General features: G+C 38.8%; 1 protein-coding gene across 1 annotated transcript in view; it reads right to left on the reverse strand.

Annotated features, from left to right (window-relative positions):
- Positions 1–5,039: 5,039 nt before the first annotated feature.
- dcbld1 (discoidin, CUB and LCCL domain containing 1) overlaps positions 5,040–24,202 on the reverse strand; it is a 34,923-nt gene continuing 15,760 nt past the window's right edge. Inside the window, exons 7-15 of the mRNA XM_067418688.1 lie at positions 21,542–21,582; positions 18,520–18,699; positions 15,272–15,393; positions 14,021–14,177; positions 13,843–13,938; positions 12,126–12,213; positions 11,319–11,368; positions 10,455–10,571; positions 5,040–6,997 (exon numbers count right to left, since the gene is read on the reverse strand). Of these exons, the coding sequence (XP_067274789.1) occupies positions 6,417–6,997; positions 10,455–10,571; positions 11,319–11,368; positions 12,126–12,213; positions 13,843–13,938; positions 14,021–14,177; positions 15,272–15,393; positions 18,520–18,699; positions 21,542–21,582 (1,432 nt within the window). The 3' untranslated portion in view covers positions 5,040–6,416. The remainder of the gene's footprint in view (positions 6,998–10,454; positions 10,572–11,318; positions 11,369–12,125; positions 12,214–13,842; positions 13,939–14,020; positions 14,178–15,271; positions 15,394–18,519; positions 18,700–21,541; positions 21,583–24,202) is intronic.

Below are 24,202 nucleotides of genomic sequence, written 5' to 3' on the forward strand. Positions count from 1 at the left end.
GAGCATTGTGATTTATTGAAGTGTCGATGACAGTTTTTTTTAATACACGCAGCGCCTGATTTAAACACGAGGGGGCAGTACAGCCAGACAAATTCTCAGCATGTCTACAGTCTCATATTTTAAAATTTTGTGAGCAATCTGTACACAATCTACTACATTCCGTCCGATACACCGTTTGTATTTTTTTTTTTTTTTAGCAAGTAGGAAGTGTTTAGTATGTACAAGTTAGTGTGAAACATTTATAAAGGTTTTTTTTTATTTTAAGAAATAATATCTTTCAAGATCTGCACTTACTGGACTCAAGGAACTTGGGTTTACTTGTGTATCCATTATACTTAGAAAAATATATATATTATACTTAGAAGAAAAAACAAACAAACGGACGTTTATTATTAACTTTAATCTCTCAATCATCTGCATTATATGTTTGCCCCCATAATAAAAACAATCATAAAACGTATTTAAATATAATCTTACTAAGACATACTATTGGAGGATATAGAGTGACAACTGATATTTATAGTCATTTTATGTAAGTCGTTTATGATGATATAAGCTATTAACAACTGCACCAAATTGTATATTTTTGCTGTTTCCTCCTTGAATACAAGCTCCGTGTTATCCTACATCAGTAAAGCCGGATGTAACATGATACTCAACAAAATTTCTCTAAAGGTTCATTAATGAAGTGTTCAGTTTTATAAAATAGTTTTTTCTTAATATGACTTCATGTCACGCCCGTTTCACACATACTCCGTCTGCAGTGCGTGTGCGTTGCGTATTTTTTCCCGTATCCATGTTAACGGATGACAGCTTTCACACTGCACGCGGATGCAGTCCGTCAGTCCGTTCCAGGAGCGTTGCGTCTGCAGCAGTGCACGGATCGTTTTCGTACCGAGTCTATTTTTTGCTGCGTTGCGTTGCTGCATTAAAGTGATAGAACATTTTTCGCATTAAAAAAAACATGTACTGACGCGAAAATCTAGTAATTTCAACACGGATGAATATCATTTAAAATATACTCTTGTTTCAAAGTCAACACATGGCTTTTTTTCTCTCAAGTAAAGCAACAAAACGGCACCTTACCTGGCATTTAGGTAAAAAATGTGCCATAATGGAGAGCACTCGTACTTTCTTGGAGGTGAAAAGCAAAGTTCTTTTTGACCTGCAGGATTTCTTTTAAAAGGGTGTAAAAACGAAAGAAAAGACGAGAGTCGGCTGTTTTTGAAGAGCCTATTCTAAGTTTCTAATTTAAAATGTTTATGATTTTAGGCTATAACCTATGTTTAAATGTTTTGCCTTTTGTGTGAGCTAAATCTAAAGTATATTTATATATAAATATGAATTAATGAATTGAAAAAATGTTGTTTAAATGTAGTAGGCTACGTAACCTGACTTCTATTAAAGAGTAAACAAAGAGGATTGGAATTCTGTCGAGCCATGTTCAGTAAAAACTTTTGGATTTTAAAAAATAATGAATAAATGCTGTGTTTGTGGTGTGCAACAGCGGATCAGTTGCGGACTGCAAACGCAGCATATGTAAAGCACTACAGGGTGTGGGGCTCCTGCAACGCATACGCAACGCAACACGCACTGCACACGCACTGCAGACGGAGTATGTGTGAAACGGGCGGGTGCCTGTTGCGTTGCGTGTGAATAGTAAAATAGAATAGAAATAGAAATAGAAAAATAGACTCGGTACGAAAACGATCCGTGCACTGCTGCAGACGCAACGCTCCTGGAACGGACTGACGGACCGCATCCGCGTGCAGTGTGAAAGCTGTCATCCGTTAACATGGATACGGGAAAAAATACGCAACGCACACGCACTGCAGACGGAGTATGTGTGAAACGGGCGTCACTCGTGTAGTGTATCGTATGCTACCGGAGAAATATCAGGCCTACCGCTATAGGCCGCTCTGGGTTCTTCAACGTGCTGGCTTCAGAAACGGTCTGGATGATAATACTTCAATGGCTCCCCGTGAAGAAGTTTAGTAGATTGAGTGAAAGAACAATATAAACCATAAAGAAATATACCGGTGTAGGTAAGGTTAGTTGCGGCCAGAGCATACAGAGCCAGCTGAAAGGCTCGTTGTCTGGCATAGTAGCCAATCTTTTTTTATTCTGCCCAGATGCCTCTATATTTTATTTATTGCTTAAATTGACTGAAAATTAAATCCATGAATATAACAAATCTCATTCAGCAAGATAAAACATAGGTTTTTAACCCTCATGTATTTCTTACTTTCTTATAGTGCCTGAGCAGCTTGTTTACTGGTGTTTTCAGATTATCCGCGTGCAAAAGAGAGCTCGCGTGCATATGGTTGCCAGATTGGACATGTTTTAGTAAAACACAGGATAGTATACCTGTTCTTTTCAAAGAAAAGCTCTGTTTGGGGATTTTAAATTACTGAAATCTGGCAACCGCACGAATGCAAGCTCTCTCTCGCGCGTGGATGATCTGAAAACACCAATAAACAAGTAGGCTGCATTTCAGCAATCTCCATTTGAGATGTTTTGCTTAAAGTGTCATTCAGTCGGTCTGTGTTCTGTCAGGACTCACCAGCCTTCGCTGAACAACCGAACTGCTGTGAGCTGTTGAAATAAGCCAATCAGAGCAGAGCTTAACATTAATATTCATGACTTTTCCAAATAAGGCAAAAACAGAGCATTACATCCTAGGGACAATTTATAGGGTTGTAAATGGACCTGTAAAACTGTATCTGGACAATTTTTGCCCTTAAATAAGCCCCATACCCTCTATGTAGATATCAGAGAACAATTTAACATATTGTTTCAAATCTTTCTAGGGCACCTTTAAGAATTAGGTGCGGCAAAATGGCTCAAATGCGTCTCCTACAAAATTTCAATTAAATTATATTTGCTACATTTCAAAAGGCCTACAAGTATGAAATTTGGAAGACACATGTAACAGTTATAAAAAAGTCCCTGGCAAAAACTGAAAACCCAACAGGAAGTGAGATATTCAGAATTTTCTCTGCAAACATTTTTTTTGTCATTTCCGGACATTATACTTTAACAAACTCCTCCTAGAGATTGTATCAGATTAACATCATATTTGGTCAGTCTAATCTAAAGGCATCTGCGACATTAAATCAAGAAGATCTTGAGTTGTCTGTGGCTGCCTCACAAAATCTGATGTTTCGCCATGAAACTTAAAGCTGTTGTTAAGTCAGGCATACAATGTTCGATCTGGCCATGTTTAATATAGAGTCCTGGCCTGAAGACAACTACATGCCAAAATTCAGTTATAGTCAATGCGCCACCTGAAGTGTGGCACAACAGAATGACTTTGCCATTTTTCTCCTATATTTACACGCTTAAATGGATCTCACTCAATATTTACTGAGGCCACCGGTTGATGGTGGCCAGGTGTGAGGGCCCTTTCATTGCTGCTTGAATTTTTAATTAATGTTGTCTCTCTATGACTTCCCAGAATAAAATACTTGGCAAGAAAGGAGAGAAACATTTAGAACTGAAATATTCGGTAGACTTTATCCATTTTTGCTAAGTCTTTTTATTCTCTGAAATTTTCTGTAGACCCCTTAGAACCTTCTGAAGGACCCCTGGGGGTCCCCGGACCCGTTTGGAAACCCCTGGTCGGTCTGATGAAAAGTTTAAACCACGTGATGCCAGATCAAAGGTTGTCGCAACTCTTTCAGCAGCTCTGCTTTTAATGAAGACTCGGCTCGTTAATAATAGCATACGACTGGGTGCTTCGGCAAGGTAAGGAAAGCAACTTGATATCGACCTTATTCATATTCAAAACCTAGCAGGATTCGTTTTTTTTAACATGCAGGTGTTAACGGATCACACACCCTGGCGTGATCTAGCCGCACACACAAAGTTCGGGTTCCCACAAAGACCTCCCACACTCAAAGCTGTTTTACTTTATGACTCTGGTAACAAGTATAATCATGCAGGTGAATGGCTTTTTATAATGTAACAATGTTCGCCAGTATTAAAGGATTAGTTCACTTGAAAATTACCCCACGATTTACTCACCATCAATCCATCCTAGGTGCATGACTCTTTCTGATGAACACAATCAGTTATATTAAATATCCTAATGCTTCCAAGGTCCGTTGAGTTTGAAGCTCAAAAAAGCACATCCATCCATCATAGCGTACTCCACGCGGCTCAGAGGGGTAAATAAAGGTCTTCTGAAGCGATGCGTTGGAGTTAGTTTACGCCCTTCCGTATTCAACTTATGGAAAAAGCGCAATGGCGCTATAGCGGAAGCGTTTTGAACTGCGAGAAGTGTACAGAACGCGGTCTGGAGGAAGCTAGATATTTTACTTGATAAAGTTTAAAGATGGATATTTTCCTTACAAAACTCCATCGATTCACTTCAAAAGGCCTTTATTAACCCCACAGAGCCTTGTGGAGTATGATGGATGGATTCTTACAGGTTGTTGGCTTTGTTTCGTTGCTTCTATTGCTCTCCCCTTCTTTGTAAGTCGCTTTGGATAAAAGCGTCAGCTAAATGATTAAATGTAAAATGATTAAATGGATGGATGTACTGCCATTGTAAGGCTTGGAATCATCAGGATATTTATTAATTTAACTCTGATTATGTTCATCAGAAAGAAGAACATCATATACACCTAGGATGGCTTGATGGTGAGTAAATCATGGGGTAATTTTCATTTTAAAATGAAATGCTCCTTTTAATTTACAACTGAAATTATGGTAAGCCGCTCTTTCTACCTGTTTGATTGCATGTACATCTATACCAGAATTGAATACACAAAGATTCGGTCGGGCCGGCGATTCACTAATGTTACACACTTTGGGTGGGAAATGTGATACAAGGAGCCTGGATGGTAGATTTAAACAGCAGGGTCACCATCAGCTGCTGCCCCATAACTAACACCCCACCGTTACATTCCTGATCAATCTCCTACTGGGACACCTCGTGTGCGACATCTTGCTTGCACCGAATACTTTGTGCTGATTGTTCCCATTTTTTAAAGACCTTGACATATTTTAAAGCAAGAGACCATCACAGGACAGGCTGAACTGCTGGTGCTTTTAATCAGGGTTTAGACGAGCACAAACACAGCATTGACATTCTCAGTGGCAAAGCACTTCAACTCACCAGCATTGCCAGATCCTCATGGACATATCAAACATTAACCATCAAGCACATTCTCCAAAACATTTCACAGAAATTAAGCCTGCCAGTAATCTTTAACAAGGATTGTCCTTTAAACAGCAGCAACTCCCAGATCTTCTGGATGCTTAAAAGGAAAGTTCACCCAAAAAATGAACATTTTGTTGTGATTTACTCCAAATCAGGTCTATCTCTATCTGTTCTGTGGCACACAGCTTAAAAATGGATGTCTTCCACTTTTTTATTGAGAAAAAAAAAATATTCTTGATAATTTCTCCTTATGGGTTTGGAATAAAATGAGAATGAATACATTTTTGGGTGATTCATCATTCCTTGGGTGAATCATTGACAGCACAAAGTAACATCTCATTTTGCATTTAAAACTAAATATACATTTCAAACTGTACATACATATGCATACGAAATTACAGCAAAATGAGAGAAGAAAAATGAACCGGAATGGCTGAATTGAACAACCCTTACACCCAATACAGATTAAAAATGAGCAGGATGTCAAAATCAGATCATTATTTCTCATGTTTTACGGGAACAAGCCAATTTTGTTGCATCGACGCACAGTCTGCATCCATTTTCGATTGTGTTAGGCTTATTTCACGTGTTTTGATTGGTGAAGGGATAGTTCAGACATGAACATAGAGCCTCCTTTTGTGAGAAGGACCAAAGTAACTGCTCAGACACTTCCCAAATATCTCCCTGTATATTCTTTCTTCATGTTACCTTCAACCAGATCCCACCCGTTTGTTACCCGTTAGTCCACCAGATAACGCAAAAAAGTCTTTTGCTGACAATATCATGGTGCAGGACACATGGAGAAAGAGCAGACATTGGTCATTTGCATATATTACAGACACGGTCATAATGCAAAACTGGTTGAAAATCAGTGAAGGTGTCCTTTAAGGATGTTCAGAGAAGAGTTTAAGAAGAAAATACATGAAAATCTGGCTCATATTCACAGTTTGTGACCGAGTAGGGAACAAATGCACCGTCGCAGTTATCCCTGCAAATCTCTGCATATTGCATTTGATTGAAAATAAAACTAGAACAAACAGGACAATTTAAAAAAAAAATCGTAATTCGTCAAGACAAAGTATCTCATATATACAAAAACAACGTTAAATTACACCTTCTGATCACGGCCTCCACTGTCTTTTACAACTGCAGAAATACAAAAACAAGTCCCTCACACACAAATAAGTTAAGAAGAGTCTGGAGGTGATTTTGTTGAGTCAGGTAAATCAGGAATATCACAGTACGGTTCTCAGCTTCCCTCTGAGCTGCTGCCCTCTGGGTCGGACCTACTGCCCTCCGGGTCCGGTCTGGGTCCAGAGAAGGGCAGTCTGACGCAGTCTCTCGGAGTGGAATAGCACTCCCGCACCGGAGACTTAACCTGGGGTCTTTGGTACACAGAGCAACTCCCGTTCTTCATGACGGGCTTCGAGATTTTAGGGCTGTCATAGATGTCCTCCGAGTAATTCCCCCTGTCCAGTTTGACTTGGGGAGTCTGGTAGCCCCCAGACAGTCCTCCGATCACTTTCCTACAATTACTGCCCTCTACTGCTCGAAACGATGGGCTTTTGTTAAGTACCACCCCTGGGACACTGTAGCTAGGATCATGAAGGAAGGGATCTTTGCGGAAGGCGTGGCGCTCGATGATGGGCGTGGCGTACTCTGGCTCCTGATTGGTCAGTGGCAAGGCGTACTGGATGCCCGTCTGCAGTTGGTCGTAGTGAGAAGTAGCCTCGCTGTCCTTGTCTTTGGCCTCAGTGTCCATGGGCCTGAACGTTGAGCCTTTTCGAGACACAGTGTCCGTGCCGAGCATGAGTGGCTGCTGGTATTCAGCTTAAGAAAAAGAGAGAAATAGTTATTGCTGAAATAGTTCTCCTAAAAAGGCCTCAGTGATTACTAGCAGTGGTATTTTAGTATTATTAATATACCATTTTAGTATTTGTTAAAAGGTGGTTTGATGACATCTAATGCATTCTGACTTATTTTTATATATATATATATATATATATATATATATATATATATATATATATATATATATATATATATATATATATATATATATATATATATATATATATATATATTAATATTAAAATAACTGAAACTAAAACTTAAAAACTATATAATGACTAAAACTATAATTAAAATTGAAAATATTAAAATCCAAAATATTAACAAAAACGATAACAGTATATCAATTGATAGATTAGTATATTAGTATACTATATTCAGATTAATATAACGGTTTACTCCATACAACAAAACTCAATAGTGTCCAATGTTGCTTTGGACACCATTTTATAGAAGAAAACAGTTCTTTAAAAATAATATTCTTTTGTGTTCCACAGATGAAAAAGTTTGGAATGATATGAGGGTGAGATAATGAACTTTAATTTTCATAGTTAACTATCCCTTTAAACTTATTCCATGCCAGCACAATAGTTTTGACTGTTCTTCAGTTCACATCTAGCTATCCTGAAACATACCTGGCTAACCAATAAGCCATGATCATGGGACCATAAATTCTAATAGCATCAAACATGAAACAAAATGTGCAAACAAAAAGGAAATTAATGAAATGTTACAGTATTTGCTCAAAGGGACTCCAAGTTAAGCGCCAGGCTTGAATCGGAGCGCCTGTAATCTGTCTGATGTCTTGCACAAACCTTGAATCATCAATAATTACAGCCCTGGAGGAGAGTAGGGGGAAAACTGCCAATTAAATATCAGCAAGCGTTTCCATCTGGCAAGCAGTCAGGCTGTTACAACTTCAATAAGGTTTTTTTTGACTTCCTTGCCTCACAAGTTGAACTCCTTTATAATCAGACCATAAAAACTGTGCTTAAGAGAGTGCCGTCTCCTCTCAGACTTCAGCTGCGGCCAGAAAAATGAAACGCTCCGTGAGTGCATATTTCTACTTGAACACAAATGTCCAAACAGAGCATGACAAGTAATAAAACAAATCAATAAATCACATCTCTTCTATGTTAAACGTTTTTGCTCTGCCCATGACAAACAAAGCGTACTACGAGACATTTAGTTGGTCACTTGGGCTCCATTACGGTCCCGTCTCAGTATTTAACATTAAACTAACAAAAACTACATTTTCAACTGATTTGTTGCTTTGGATTATCATAGTAAATTATTTTTATATTCAAAATTTTGGGTTCATTAAGCTTTTTTAAATGTTTTTGAAAGAAGTCTCAAACGATAACTGAGACTGCATTTATTTGATCAAAATACAGTAAACAAGCAGTAATATTGTAATAAAAAAACTTGACATTTTACCATATTTTTATAAAGTAATATATTCCTGTGATGGCAAACCTGATTCAGTAACATTAATCTTTTTTAACTTTAGTAATATTTTAAATATATATTTATTCTTAAATGCATCCAATTAGCCATCATGCTCATGAGCTCAACACATACAGGTCCTTCTCAAAAAATTAGCATATTGTGATAAAGTTCATTATTTTCCATAATGTAATGATAAAAATTAAACTTTCATATATTTTAGATTCATTGCACACCAACTGAAATATTTCAGGTCTTTTATTGTTTTAATACTGATGATTTTGGCATACAGCTCATGAAAACACAAAATTCCTATCTCAAAAAATTAGCATATCATGAAAAGGTTCTCTAAACGAGCTATTAACCTAATCATCTGAATTAACTAATTAACTCTAAACACCTGAAAAAAGATTCCTGAGGCTTTTAAAAACTCCCAGCCTGGTTCATTACTCAAAACCGCAATCATGGGTAAGACTGCCGACCTGACTGCTGTCCAGAAGGCCATCATTGACACCCTCAAGCGAGAAGGTAAGACACAGAAAGAAATTTCTGAACAAATAGGCTGTTCCCAGAGTGCTGTATCAAGGCACCTCAGTGGGAAGTCTGTGTGAAGGAAAAAGTGTGGCAAAAAACGCTGCACAACGAGAAGAGGTGACCGGACCCTGAGGAGGAGAAGATTGTGGAGAAGGACTGATTCCAGACCTTGGGGGACCTGCGGAAGCAGTGGACTGAGTCTGGAGTAGAAACATCCAGAGCCACCGTGCACAGGTGTGTGCAGGAAATGGGCTACAGGTGCTGCATTCCCCAGGTCAAGCCACTTTTGGGCTACAGAGAAGCAGCACTGGACTGTTGCTCAGTGGTCCAAAGTCATTTTTTCGCATGAAAGCAAATTTTGCATGTCATTCGGAAATCAAAGTGCCAGAGTCTGGAGGAAGACTGGGGAGAATGAAATGCCAAAATGCCTGAAGTCCAGTGTCAAGAACCCACAGTCAGTGATGGTCTGGGGTGCCATGTCAGCTGCTGGTGTTGGTCCACTGTGTTTTATCAAGGGCAGGGTCAATGCAGCTAGCTATCAGGAGATTTTGGAGCACTTCATGCTTCCATCTGCTGAAAAGCTTTATGGAGATGAAGATTTGGTTTTTCAGCTCGACCTGGCACCTGCTCACAGTGCCAAAACCACTGGTAAATGGTTTACTGACCATGGTATTACTGTGCTCAATTGGCCTGCCAACTCTCCTGACCTGAACCCCATAGAGAATCTGTGGGATATTGTGAAGAGAAAGTTGAAAGACGCAAGACCCAACACTCTGGATGAGCTTAAGGCCGCTATCGAAGCTTCCTGGGCCTCCAGAACACCTCAGCAGTGCCACAGGCTGATCGCCTCCATGCCACGCCGCATTGAAGCAGTCATTTCTGCAAAAGGCTTCCAGACCAAGTACTGAGTGCATAACTGAACATAATTATTTGATGGTTGACTTTTTTTGTATTAAAAACACTTTTCTTTTATTGGTCGGATGAAATATGCTAATTTTTTGAGATAGGAATTTTGGGTTTTCATGAGCTGTATGCCAAAATCATCAGTATTAAAACAATAAAAGACCTGAAATATTTCATCTGCCATAACCAATCGCTAATGTTTGGTCATGTGACGTATGTCTTCTCAAACCATAGACTGTAGCGCACAACATCAGCGTCATCGTTCTCAGCCACTCCCTCTGTTCCCTGATTGGACCAGTCAAAATTTGATCAGAAAAAAACAGAGAATATACCGCAATCCCAGATGGAGTACTGAAGGAAAATTAAAATTGAGCGGAAGTACATAGGCATCCTTGCTTAATCAAAGTATGAATTTCATTAATGTGCAACAGTCTTCCAGCAGCTTCTTCAACACAAAGTAGCATTTTCGATCATCAGTGAGGACAAAGAACATGCTTGATAATGTGAATGGGACACTGTGTAAGAAACAAAATCAAATTAAGTCAATCTTTACCTGCCATTGCGCTGGTTAGGTCCAGCTTCTGGATGGGGTCTTTCTCAGAGCTGTATGTGATAGTGAACTCTGTAGACTGGTGCCTGGTAAACGGCTGTTTTATCTGTCTCCAACAGCCTGTAGACAAGAATCATTCACCTGTCAGCTAGTCACTGAAAGATGGTTTTATCTCTGCCATTCAAGCAGCTAAGCCTTAAAATATACATGTCTGAAAGGGCAGAACACAACAAATTTATATAAAAAAATTTTTTAACATCATGCCAGCTTCTATTATTTTCATGGTGAGAAATATATATGGTAAAACTATATCAGGTTTATTATTTTGATGAACTTTGATGAACAGTTAACTGAATAAAAATAAGGCTTCTCACAGGGTTAAAAGGAGCACAAATCAATGATAAAGTGTTTTGACAGAAAGAACATGCTGGAATGGCCTATTCTGTAACAGTACCATTGTTCCCAACCATTAGATATTTAAATTCATAACGTGTTAAAATATGAATATTTTCTTTTAAAAAATGCACAGCTTCATTTCAGAAAGCATTTATTAACCCCCTGGAGCCATGTGGCTTTTTAATTGATGGATACACTTTTTTGGGCTTCAAACTTTGGGCTCCCAATTTACTGCCATTATAAAGCGTGGAAGAGTCAGGACATTTTTTAATATAACTCCCGATTGTATTAGTCTAAAAGAAGAGTGTCATATACACCTATAATGGCTTGAGGGGGAGTAAATCATGGGCTGATTTTCATTAGCCCATTATTTAGTTTTCTTTCCAACTATCCCTTTAAGCACAACAAAACAGCATGGAAAACAGCAGTTTAAAATGTTCACATTTTTGGATGACAAAGCGACTGTTTTACCTGTGTGATGTGTCTCTGCAGAGCCGTACGTGTTCTCCTTTGTCTTCTTACTGTGTGACAATGAAAAACATCAGCGTCAGAGACACAGGTGGCAGATTCTAGGGTCTCTCACCACCTTCATCACTCTTAAACAAGACAAGATGCCTTACTATTCCCTTGAAACATGTCCATAAGAGGTTTCCATTCATTCATCCTCATTTCCCCACAATCCCCCCCGTCTCCTGAGCTCACTCTCAGGGGACTAATGCAGCTGGCGCATCTCCTGACACTGACCTTTGACCCTCAACCCTTTATCCCCCACAGGCCTCAGTCTCCCCGTTCTTTTCGAATCTAAATATCGCTGCAATGTGTTGCTGTGGAATCACAACATGCTTATTCATATCAGCTTACACTCGCTCTTTTATTGACACCAGTGGCTGTGGTATCTGTTAGGGCAGGCTGGGAATCGCTGGTGTGTGCACATACGCAATGCTGAGACTGTCTGCTGTGTTTGATAACAGGACTAGTAACAGACGGCAACTGAACTGAGATAAGCCCGCTGTGCTCCAATGAATGTTAACATATCTGACCCGACCACCCTCTCAACGCGGGCAAAATAGGCCTAACTTTCATCCTTCTTTAAAGTCAACCTGAAATCAAAACAGGCCTATTCATGCACATTTATGTGTAAACCTCCTGTTGATGCAGGTAAATCATAACAGAGGACATTTGCATCTCAAAAGCCTTAATAGGTATGGCAGGGAAAACTGACTTTAGGGAAAATATAAACCAATATGGCAACTAAAAAACGTAATAAATATGACTTACTTGTTTAGCATTTTTTTAACCACACAGATTCCCAACAGGAGCAGGGCCACAAGAACAACGGTGGGCAGAATTATTACGACCAAATTAACTAGAGAGAAGAAAATACGAGATGTAAAAGTCAGAGATGAAGAAGGAAAAAAACAAACCTTTTGTATAAAATAATCTAAAATGTACCACAGTTAGGCTTGCAAAGGGGCAGAACGTTTTTGGTAAATTTCCGGAAACTTTCCATGGGAACTTATTCTGGGGAATTTTGGAAATATTCCAATTTGGAAACGAATTTATGGGAAATGCAAATGGATGGGAAATGTATATACACTATCATATACAAGCATAAATATAAACATTTTGTTTGGTCATAAGTGGACATATTAGGTTTTTTGTTAGTTTTTTTTTTTTTTTTGTATATTGATACATTTTCCATTTAACTACTTCTAATTCAGTAAATATAATATAATAAATATATATTTTACACATCACTTTTACATCAATTACATTTTACATTACAAATGTAACATCCTTGCTGAACTAATATTAATTTTTTTCAAAAAAAGAATGACTGACCCCAAACTTTTAAATGGTAGTGTATATTGTTCCAAAAGATTTCTATTATAAATAAATGTTGTTCTTTTTTTTAAAGCTGTTGTCCGTAACTTTTTTTGTGTTCAAGATTTACAAAAATTATATTATGAGAATGTACAACATGAATCCATTTTCCAAACCGTGTTTTTGTCTTATAATAAGTGTTTATATTGGGACTATTTCAGAGCAGTCTGGAAGGAACCGCTGTGGAGGAGCACAGTCCCTGCGTTACTCGCCACAGACATAAACAGAGAGAAGTAGCTACGGCTGCAATGCTCTTTCGCAAGACTCATGCAGTTCTGTTTATTAACCACTAGAGCGCAAAAACGTATGCACTGCAGCTTTAACTTTTCATTCATCAAAGATTCTTGAAAAAAGCATCACAGGTATATAAAAAGCATCACAGGTATATAAAAAGCATCACAGGTATATACAAAAATATTAAGCAGCACAACTGTTTCCAACATTGATGATAAATCATCATATCAGATCTGAAAGATCATGTGACAATGAAGACTGGAGTAATGATGCTGAAAATTCATCTTTAATCATGGAATAAATTACATTTTAAAGTATATTAAAATAGGAAACCATTATATTTAAATTGTAAAATTTCACAATATAACTGCATGTTGAGTGCATGTGATTGAGGAATGTGTGAGGTAGAAATTCAACTCAAACTCAACTCAACTCAACTTGCAATCAGTTTTTTTAACCAAGATTATGCGGCAACGTAATCTGTGCTTTTGGACATGATGACCCTGAGTGAAACCGGCCCGTCTCAAAGAGGAAGCACTGTTATCGTTGTGGCGATGGCGTACATTTGTGGGGCTAAATAAAACTGGAGAAAATCATCTCTTTATCTGTGGGGTCACCGCTCTACAGTCACACGATGCTTTCTAAGAGAGCTTTTGTCAACAAGCATGACAAATCCATGCAAAACTACATTGACGTTTCCCAGTATAGGCTAACCTACAACTTTGCACCTTCACAGTTTATTCCCATGAATTCTTATATACTCCTGTTAATTAATTCCCAGAAAATTCCTGGAATTTTGCAAGCCTAATTACAGTTGTTTGTATAACATAATCTGTATTAATTAGTGAGGGATTAGTGTGTGTTCTTATAACCGTACCAAGATTAGCCTGAGAGGGCATTGGTTTCGTCATATTGTGAATGGGCTGTGTAGGCTGAGCTTCCTGTTCCTGTGTCACCTGAGACGATGAATTCACTACATGAGGAAAAACATTTTTAGTAAACAACATTTAATGAGAAAAGTGAAATCGTAAAGCCTTTGTGTGTCAGACACGCACCTGGGATGGGTTTAACATAAGGACAGCCCAGTAGCTTCACTCTCATGGCGATCATTCTGTGCCACTGCTGAGGAACGACACGAATGCTTCGCGCCACGATGGAGGGATGGAAGGTGTTGCGTGTTTGGTGGAGGTTGTTGGTATTTCCTTCAAAAATCTAAAGGTAAAATACAACACTGCAACATTAAAAACATGAATGATACACAGACAGTTAAAAGGAAAATCTCAAGAAATCGAAATCGATATGGACTCTTAATAAATATCTCTGGTGTCATTGTGTGTGATTCGTTAGTGCTTTTGATTCAAAAGAAAATGTTCATAACTGTTTTGCAGCTAAAATAATATTGTTGATGGCATTTGGTCAGGATAAATGTTCTAAACATTCGTCTATTTACCTGTCTGTTTAACCATCCCTCCATCCATCTGTCATTTTATCCATCCGTCTATCTATCTGTCATTTTATCCATCCATCTGTTGATCTATCATCTATCTGTCATTCAAACCATCCATCCACCGTTCTATCAATCCATCCATTGTTCCATCCATCCGTCATTCCATTCATCCATCCATCTCTGTTGTTCTATCCATCCTTCGTTACACCTATCCAGTTATTGTTCCATCCATCCGCCCGTCATTCAAACCATCCATTTATCAGTCATTCCACCCATCGTTCCATCCATCCATCTGTTGTTCTATCTGCCGTTCCATCCATCTATCCATCCAGCTATTGTTCCATTAATCCATCCATCATTCTATCCATCCATCCATCCATCCATCCATCCATCAGTCATTCCATCCATCTGTTGTTCTATCTGCCGTTCCATCCATCTATCTATCCAGCTATCGTTCCACCTATCCATCCGTCATTCCACCCCGTCGTTCCATCTATCTGTCCATCCAGCCATCATCAATCCATCTGTTGTTCCATCCATGCATCCATCCATCCATCCTACCATCATCCAGCTATTGTTCCACCCATCCATCAGTCATTCCCCCCGTTGTTCCATCCATCCATCCATCCATCGTTCCATTCATCCATCTATTGTTCAATCCATCCATCCATCCATCCATATCCAATAATTATATTGTATAATAATATATCCTTTTGCCATAATAATAATTATTAATATTATTATATTTTTATTTATAATCTATTTTACTCTGAAAAACCCCTTATAGCAGAAGATAAAATACTATTTACGGCTGTACTGAATATATGATGATGGAGTGATATAAAGACATAAGTCTTACCATATCATCAGAGTTATTGTACTGGACAAATGTCCGCCAGCGGTTCCTCTCCTTGTACTCGATCTTGTAGTTTTTCACAAAATATTCAAAGTTTGCTATAGTCAAGCCTGTGGTCAGAATGCCTATGAAACAAAAACATGACTCAGAATTATTTCATTTGAAAAGCACAAAAAAACTACCATTTAGTTTAGTCTTGTCTAGTCACACAACATTTTGCCTCAAATGCTCCTGAGGTCATTCTCTTGAGAACAGTGATGCAAGTGCTCAGCCAGCTGAGGAATGTGACAGCGTGTAGGCTAAAGACTTCACTTCAGAGTGCGGCCCGTCATCTGCATCAAAGTGGAAACCTGCGGCCGGCCTCTTTCGGCTACAAAACACATTCCTGAGGGAAACACTCAAGTGGCATGTTCCCAGCGGACACAGAAACACCAACTGGAGACCCTGAGGTCTATTATTACTTCCTAACATTAACTACATCACAGACGTAAGGACACCACGGTGATCATAAGAGCAATTCAAAGTGTGAAGCTGTGAGATTGAAGTGTGATGACTTGACAGGAAGTTACTGATCATCAGAGAAAAGCTTGAAAAGTTCAAAGAGATGCCACTATATAAAGAACGCCAGGAAGCAAAGCTGAAGAATCAAAGTAATAAAATCAAAGCGCCATTTTAAGTAGTCAAAGATGAATGTATTGAAAACTAAACAAGCAGTTAAAAGGGAGTAGAAAATGTATAATTGCGGTTCTAAATTTTGACGATGGTGTAACCTAAAATACTCCCACCTCCTACGTGAATAATAACCAATCAAGAGCAGACATTTGATGCTGGTCAGAAATGCCATTAGATGTCATTTCTAAAATGGCACCAACTAAAGCTTTTTTTTTTTTTTTGACCGGAGCTTTTTGTGGTCAGAAGTGGGATATTTCAATATTCCCATTCCGAATGACAGTATTACCACAGATTTGGTAATCCTCAATATCACTGCAAGACGAAGTACTAACTTCAACTGACAACTATTTGTACAGTTATTTGTACAGTATATCCAACTTGCACATTACACACACACACACACACACATCAATGCTCACAAAATTTGGGGTAAAGATTTGTTTTTATTTTTAAGAGTATTATGCTCACCATTCGATCAAAAATACAGTAAAATTGTTATATATTATTGCAATTTAAAATAACCTTCTTCTATCTGAATATATTTTAAAAGTAATTTATTCCTGTGATACAAACCTGAATACTCAGCATTATTACTTCAGTGTCACATGATTCTCCAGAAATCATTCTAATATGATGATTTGGTGCTCAAGAAACATTTCTCATTAATATCATATACTCATGATACATTTTTTTCAGGACTAATGAAGAACGTTCAAAAGAACAGCATTTAAATGAAATTGAAATATTTTGTTATATTTAAAAAAGTCTTACTCTTACTTTTAATCAAGTCATGCTTTCTGAATAAAAGTAATAATTTCTTTCAAAAGAAAAAAAACTTACTAAAACCAAACTTTTGAACTATACTGTACACTACAGTGATTTTACCATGTTTAAGGGTGGTCCTAATAGATCCCCTTAACTGTGGCTCATTGCTTTTATACGGTACTCTCTACAGCAATGGGGGGAGGGGGGGGGGGAGTCTCTGAGAAAAAATAAACATGAATTTTTCATGCTTGTCAACAAAAGCTCTCTTAGAAAGCATCGTGTGAATGTAGAGTGGTGACCCCACAGATAAAGAGATGATTTTCCCCAGTTTTATTTAGCCCCACAAATGTACGCCATCGCCACAAAGATAACAGTGCTTCCTCTTTGAGACGGGCCGGTTTCACTCAGGGTCATCATGTCCAAAAGCACAGATTCCCTCCAGGAGACAAAGCGGGCATTCTCTCGATCCTTGAGCTGTATGAAATTAACTCGGTTGTGCTATCTACAAACAGTCATGCTCAAAATAAACGCATGTCCGGCGTGTTCCTAAATTTAAATGTGCTTTTGTAAGAGGGTTTGTATGTGTGGTGAATGGACACAGAGAGGGCCTTTCTGTGCTTTTATGCAATACCAGGAACTGCTCAAAAGATGCAGATACCAGTTAGTTGTTGGGGTGGGGGGCGCTCATGTGCTCCGGGTTTGTAATGCTCCTCGGTGCTCCAGAGCCGATCACGAGAAAGACCTTTTGTGTGGATAATTACCCCACTTAACACCCTCTGGAAACCTTGGGTCTTTCGGACATGTTTGTGTGTGTGTTGGGATCTGAAGAGGTGTTCACAACGAGATTCTGACTTGTAAAATGCGCTCACATCCTAACTGAACTCTTAACTCTTTCTATGCCATTTAGGTGTTTTTCTGGTAGGGCTGGTTGATATGGACAAAAAGTTTAATCACAATATTTTTTCCATATTGTACAATATCTATAAATTTAAGTTAATATAAATTTCCCATTAATGTTTTTATATTAATGGTTTGTTAGACCTTGAGAATGAACGAAGCATTATACCATTATATTTTTCTCTGAAGTACAGAAAAACTACTCAATTATGTGCATTGGAATGGGATTCATATCATAAAAGAAAACCAAATCTGCACATTGAGGTGTCAAAGAGGAAACTGGTAGCCTGACTGTGTCATACTCAGATTCTAGTCAGAATACGAGTCTGATACTGCGTCATTGGGCTGTGATTATGGGGCGTGTTTCAACCGAACCAGGAAAGAAAATGGCTCTGCCCTCAATTTAATAGACCTACAAACAATCAGAGCAACGGAGTAAGTGACAAGCGACGCATAGTTGTCAACAGAAATCAACTGCACGCACGCTTGAAGAAGAAGAAAATGACAGATTATAGAGAAAAATGTATCGGTGGTGTAAAAAAGATTTTAAGGATACACGCAGAATGTCAACAAGACCATCATTTTTGAGAGAAATAGTAAAGGTGAATGCATACGAACAAGTTATCCATTTAGGGTTAGAACGAAACTAATTCAACCCAAACGCTCTTTGGTGGATGATTACATTGTGTTGTCTGTTATTCATCGTATAAATCCTGCCTTGACAATTTGATTGGTCTGAGCTCTGGTTCAAACACAGTTGCTCCACAACGGATCAAGTCAAGACCGAACTCCTCGACCTCAAATTTTGTGGGTGGGGCTAATTTCGGCTGGCATCCAGGCTAGGAAACTAGCACAGTCAGGTGATAAATCTGGAGGAAAACAAATATGTAAATGAGATCAGAGGCTACAAGTATTACCTGTGATCCTCCTCTTTTCTCCAAGATCAATCTGTAGCCACTTATGGTTGAGATCATCAGAGAAACCCCGTTGGGTGCTGTTAGGGAACCAGTCGACTTCAGGCCCTTCAGAGGAGATATTGTGTGATGACAAGCTTGTAGTTGTGCCCACTGGATGAAGAACAGTCTGTTGGCTGCAATCTGTAGGATAAAGAGCACTGCAGTCAAGAACGCATTTAAAATCAAGCATTTACACTACTTTTCAGAAGTTTGGGGTCTGTAAGATGTTTTTGTTTTTTTATTCATCAAGGATGAATGAAATTGATAAAAAAGTGACAGTAAAAACATTTATAATTTTACAAACATTTTCTATTTCAAATGCCGTTCAGGTAACTGGTAAAACTTTACAATAAGGTTTCATTAGTTAACTACTTTAGCATGAACTTCTACATCATTTATTAATTGCGTTTCAACATTTACTAATACATTTATAAAATATAAAAAAATATTAAAAAAGAGAGAGCTCGCGTGCATGTGGTTGCCAGATTGGAGATGTTTAGGTAAAACACCGGATAGTATGTGTTTTGTTTTGTTTTTTCACAGAAAAGCTCTGTTTGGGGATTTAATTACCGAAATCTGGCGACCGCACGAACACGAGCTATTTCTCGCCAATCAGAGCAGAGCTCAACATTAATATTCACGACTCTTCCAAATAAGGCAAAATCAGAGCATTACATCCCAGGGACAATTTATAGGGTTGCAAATGGACCTGTAAAACTGTATCTGGACAATTTTTGCCCTTAAATAAGCCCCATACCCTCTATGTAGATATCAGAGAACAATTTAACATATTGTTTCAAATCATTCTAAGGCACCTTTAAATACTGAGCCTAAGAGACTTCTTTCAAAAACATACAAACAATTTTACCAACCCCAAACTTTTGAATTGGTAGTGTAAGTGTCAGATATCTTTGTGATGGTAACATATGAATTTGAATTAAAAACAAAAATGGAACATGAAAAGATTAATGTTAGTTCTAGTCATGTCTAGTGCTTGCTTTTGACATAATAAAACACACATGTGGAGCAAACACTCAGTTACGTGTACATTGACTCAACAGGAAGCCCTGAGCTATTAAAATGTGTACAGTTAAATGGAGACGTATGTGCTATGAACACAACAATATTACAATAAAAGAGGGGGGAAAGCTCCCACTTCCTTTAAAGAGAGAAAAACAGGGCCAATACATCCTGTTGCTTAGCCCCGATTTAGCTAACACTATCACATTCCACACATTTAGCATATGTGGCCAGAGGAAACTCAGGAAGACAACAAGGAGAATCCCAGCAGGAGGTCGGAAAAGATTCTCCGATTGAAGTTTCTGCATATTTATTATAAGTACATTGAGGTCCAAAAGTCTATGAGCACTAGAGAAAAAGCCTCTGTTTTTCTTTTTGTAAATGTTGACATTTTTTATTACCTCGAAATAGCGAGGAAACTAAAATATTTCTTCATTTCACATCAGTGTTTCTTTGCTTGAATTTCAAAATTCTAAACCTGTTTTAAACAGTATTTTCAATTTTAGAATTTCAACAGGATTTGGATTTCACTGTACACACGTTTAAGTATTTAGCTAGATGTACAACTTCATAAAATTGGATCTTGATATTTCAGCTCCCTTGTAAAAAAACTGTTTGTGAGTGTTAGCATCTACCTAGAGGGTTGGTAAGGGTGGGGTGCTCGCTCTATGGTAGCAGCCATTGCTGGGTTAACGGCTGTGCTTTAAGATAATTGGATTAATGGGAATCAATTGACATTCATCGACGGGTGTTCACACATGTATCAAATCCTGTCATCAGGAACTCATGCATTGCATCAACAATGCACACTGAACACCAGTCCACTTCTGACCAGAAGAGATTAGGGTCACGTCGATCAGAAAAGGTATGTCCATAAATCTATAATAACAACTGACTAAAGCTTGTGGGTGTATCACTAAAGAAAACAGTAACCAGTCAATGTATTCAGGTTGTCAATATGAAATAGTGCAGTGTACTTGTACACCCCAAAGTAATAAGTAGTAATGAGAGAAGGTTAATGGGTCGGACAAAATGCAGAATGTAGGGATCCTTTTAATTACCACTTAGAATTAAGAGTTGCACCCCACAGGAAGATGATTTTCAATCAACTGAAATGCAAATTCGACATTCACACAACAGTGGAATTTCATTTGTCCAAGAGTAATTTTTAACTTATTCTGTAATAATAATTTGTTACATTTATATAGCGCTTTTCTAGGCACTCAAAGCGTTTTTACATAGAAGGGGGAAAATCGGCAGCCATATTGCACCAGAACGCCCACCACACACCAGCAGATTGATCTGATCTGATAAAAAAAAATATATATATATATATATATCTATAAGATCATTACTAAATTAACTGAATCAGTGCATTCTGGGAAATTAAACGTTGCTGCATTACATAATAAATAAATAAATATAAATATCAAAAAATATATTAATTAAAATCCTATTTTATTTTATTTTCTCAATTCAGTTAATTCAATTCAGCAATTTTCAAGCCATTCAGAATTTGACGCCGCACAATAAAGGAAAACAAACATTTAGAGTAAGTGCTGGCTTGGCACATGCACATGTTTGACATCCGGCGTGTGAATTTGATTCATCAGCGCGTCCGCACAGGTAACGGACTCAAACAGTCAGAGAAAAACAAACTCAGGTGATAAGATGTTCCCACGCCTTCCATTCACCCTCACAGTGTAAACAGGCCTTCCTATATCCGAACTGGTAAAACAAAAAACCTGTTAGGCTGCCACAAGGTGATTAAGCTGCTTCCTTTTTTGCAGAGGTGCAAATATACCAGTCAAACAAAACTGTAACACATAGCGGCAGCAGGAATAACAGCAGGTGGCGAAAACCAATCAATGTCACCACGGTCCAGAAAATAATAGGATTAATCCCACACCAATATGTGGACTCAGTTCACATCACCATTGAACCATAAAACAAAAGTGCTTACCGTTTGTCACAAACGTGAAGAGGGTTTCAGACAACGAGCCACTGAAAGACATGGAAAAACAAAGATATCAGTGAGCACTGAGCGTTTTAGACACAAAAGAACATTATTACAGTGATTAATTAAGGCCCTGTCATGTGAAAGTAACGCCTAGAGAGGCCAAGAGGGAGATTCCCATTGTCAACCCTGCCAAATTCAGAGGATCTCCCTCACTGCATCCCGCATCTCCCCCTCTGACAGGAGGAATGGGGTACAGCTGGGATGGTGAAAAGAGCAGTGTGGTGGTAATTAGAGGGGAACAGGCTGGGAAATTGCATCTCTGTCAACCATTACTTAAAAACCTGTCATTTTCACAGGCTTCCTGGATGTGATTACTTTTTCATTACTTTTATGGCAGTTGAGCAAACCGTCTCAGAGTTCAGGGTACAAAGTGGTTTACGACAGCTTGAACGAACTGAAATGGGATATATAGTGGATGGCGTGCCAACAGCAACAATAAGTCTGAAGCCTGGAAATACAAGCAATAAACTGCTGGTGACAGAAATATAATCTAATAAAATCAACGGCAGAATGAATCAAGTTCTGATCAGAGTCTCCAGATTGAAATAACAGTTTAATAAGCGCACGCAATTAAACAAAGAAAGCCTGGTGATCAAAACCCTAGCAATGCAATTACAGGAACTGCTATTGATTGTTGTTATTCAGTTAGGTTAAAGTGGACCCTGAAAACTGTTACCTCATCGACATAATCACCTTAGAGTGCAGATGGACTTAGTTTGACAAATGAAAGGCAAATCTACACGTTTACATACACCCTACCAACCACTGCAACGCACCAAATCCATTCATAACACCCAGTAACCACATAGCAATGGCCTACTAAACTCCCAAAACAGCCTAGAAACAGCATGGTAACACCTGCTCAGGACACCCCAGTAACTGCTTAGCAATGGCCTTTTAAAAAACCCATTTCACCCTTGAAATAGCAACACACAAAAAAAGGCTCAGAACACCCTAAAACGGCATAGAAACTCCCTACTAAACTCCCAGAACACCCTAGAAACAGCATAACACTAAACACTGCTCAGAACACCTTAGCAACTGCATAGCATTGGTCTACTAAACACCCATTTCACCCTAGAAATAGCAACACACAAAAAATGGCTCAGAACACCCCATAACACTCAGAACAGCCTAGAAACAGCACAGCAACACACTGAACACTGCTCAGAACACCCCAGTAACTGCTTAGCAATGGCCTTCTAAAAAAACCATTTCACCCTAGAAATAGCATCACACAAAAAATGGCTCAGAACACCCCATAACGGCATAGAAACTCCCTACTAAGCACCCAGAACAGCCTAGAAACAGCATAGCAACACACTAAACACTGCTCAGAACACCTTAGGAACGGTCTACTAAACAACCATTTCAACCTAGAAATAGCAACACACACTTCAATCGCTCAGAAGAACACCCCATAACTGCATAGCAAGCAACTCCCTACTAAACACCCAGAACACCCTAGAAACAGCACAGCAATAGCACTAATCCATTCAGAACACTCATATGGTAAGTTAATGCACTGCGTCGCTTCAAGTTGAACACACATTAAATCTACAGTGGTCAGGTGGTACAGTGGACACATGGTACAAGTCGTAGCGCTCAGAAATTTACGAGTTTACACGATGTAATTACAAGCCCTACAAGCATGTGAAGGCTTTTTACAGTTCAGAACCGTTACTGAAATTATGACATGCCGTAAACGCACCATAACAACCTAGTAACCCAGAACACCCTAGCAACAGTACAGCAATGTTCTAAAATTCATTCAGAACACCCACTAACTGCTAGCCTAGAAATCTAGACGCACCCTAGCGGCAGCAAATTTTATTTGCCCGCAAGTGTCGTCTAGGCACTCTCAATACCATTCTTAGCTGTGTTCCTCAAAATCTGGACGGCCCAATCTCATCATGTATAGAGTCGGCGGGCGGGGCCATAATGACGACGGCCGAGTTGCGTTTGCATGCTTCTAGTTAACACAGAAACTGGCAAACGGCGGCGGTCTTTCGAATCAGCTCTGACCGCGACTCTGGAAGACTTGGAGTTAAGCTTTTCTCTGAGAAAAGAACAAAGAACGGCACTGAAGTCATTCTTAAAAAGGGAAGATGTGTTCGGAGTTTAGCCGACCGGATACGGCGAATGTTTAATCTATCAACGAGCTCTGCTTCACCTTCGTTGCTCTGGTTGGTGTAGCGCTATCCTATCGCGTGCAGAGGGACTTTGAAAACCAACCGTTTATCCCGCCCCTCGGATTGAGCGGTCTATGGTGAGTTTCCAGACCAAACATCTTGATGTGGGTCTGGCTTGTCAGGCTAACTAACTGCATTATAACAACCAGAACACCCTAGCAACAGTACAGCAATGTTCTAAAATTCATTCAGAACACCCACTAACTGCATTATAACAACCAGAACACCCTAGCAACAGTACAGTAATGTTCTAAAATTCATTAGAAACACCCAGTAAACACACATTAAATGGCACATTAAACCATACTGGTCATTTAGCTGACACCAGTGCGAGTCTGACCTGCATCATTTCCTGGTCCCACTTTTCTTCCTCTTCTGCTCATAATTTCCTGTTTTCACCATCTACTTTTCC

Source organism: Pseudorasbora parva, chromosome 15, assembly GCF_024679245.1.
Source record: "Pseudorasbora parva isolate DD20220531a chromosome 15, ASM2467924v1, whole genome shotgun sequence".
Classification (NCBI taxonomy): Eukaryota; Metazoa; Chordata; class Actinopteri; order Cypriniformes; family Gobionidae; genus Pseudorasbora; species Pseudorasbora parva.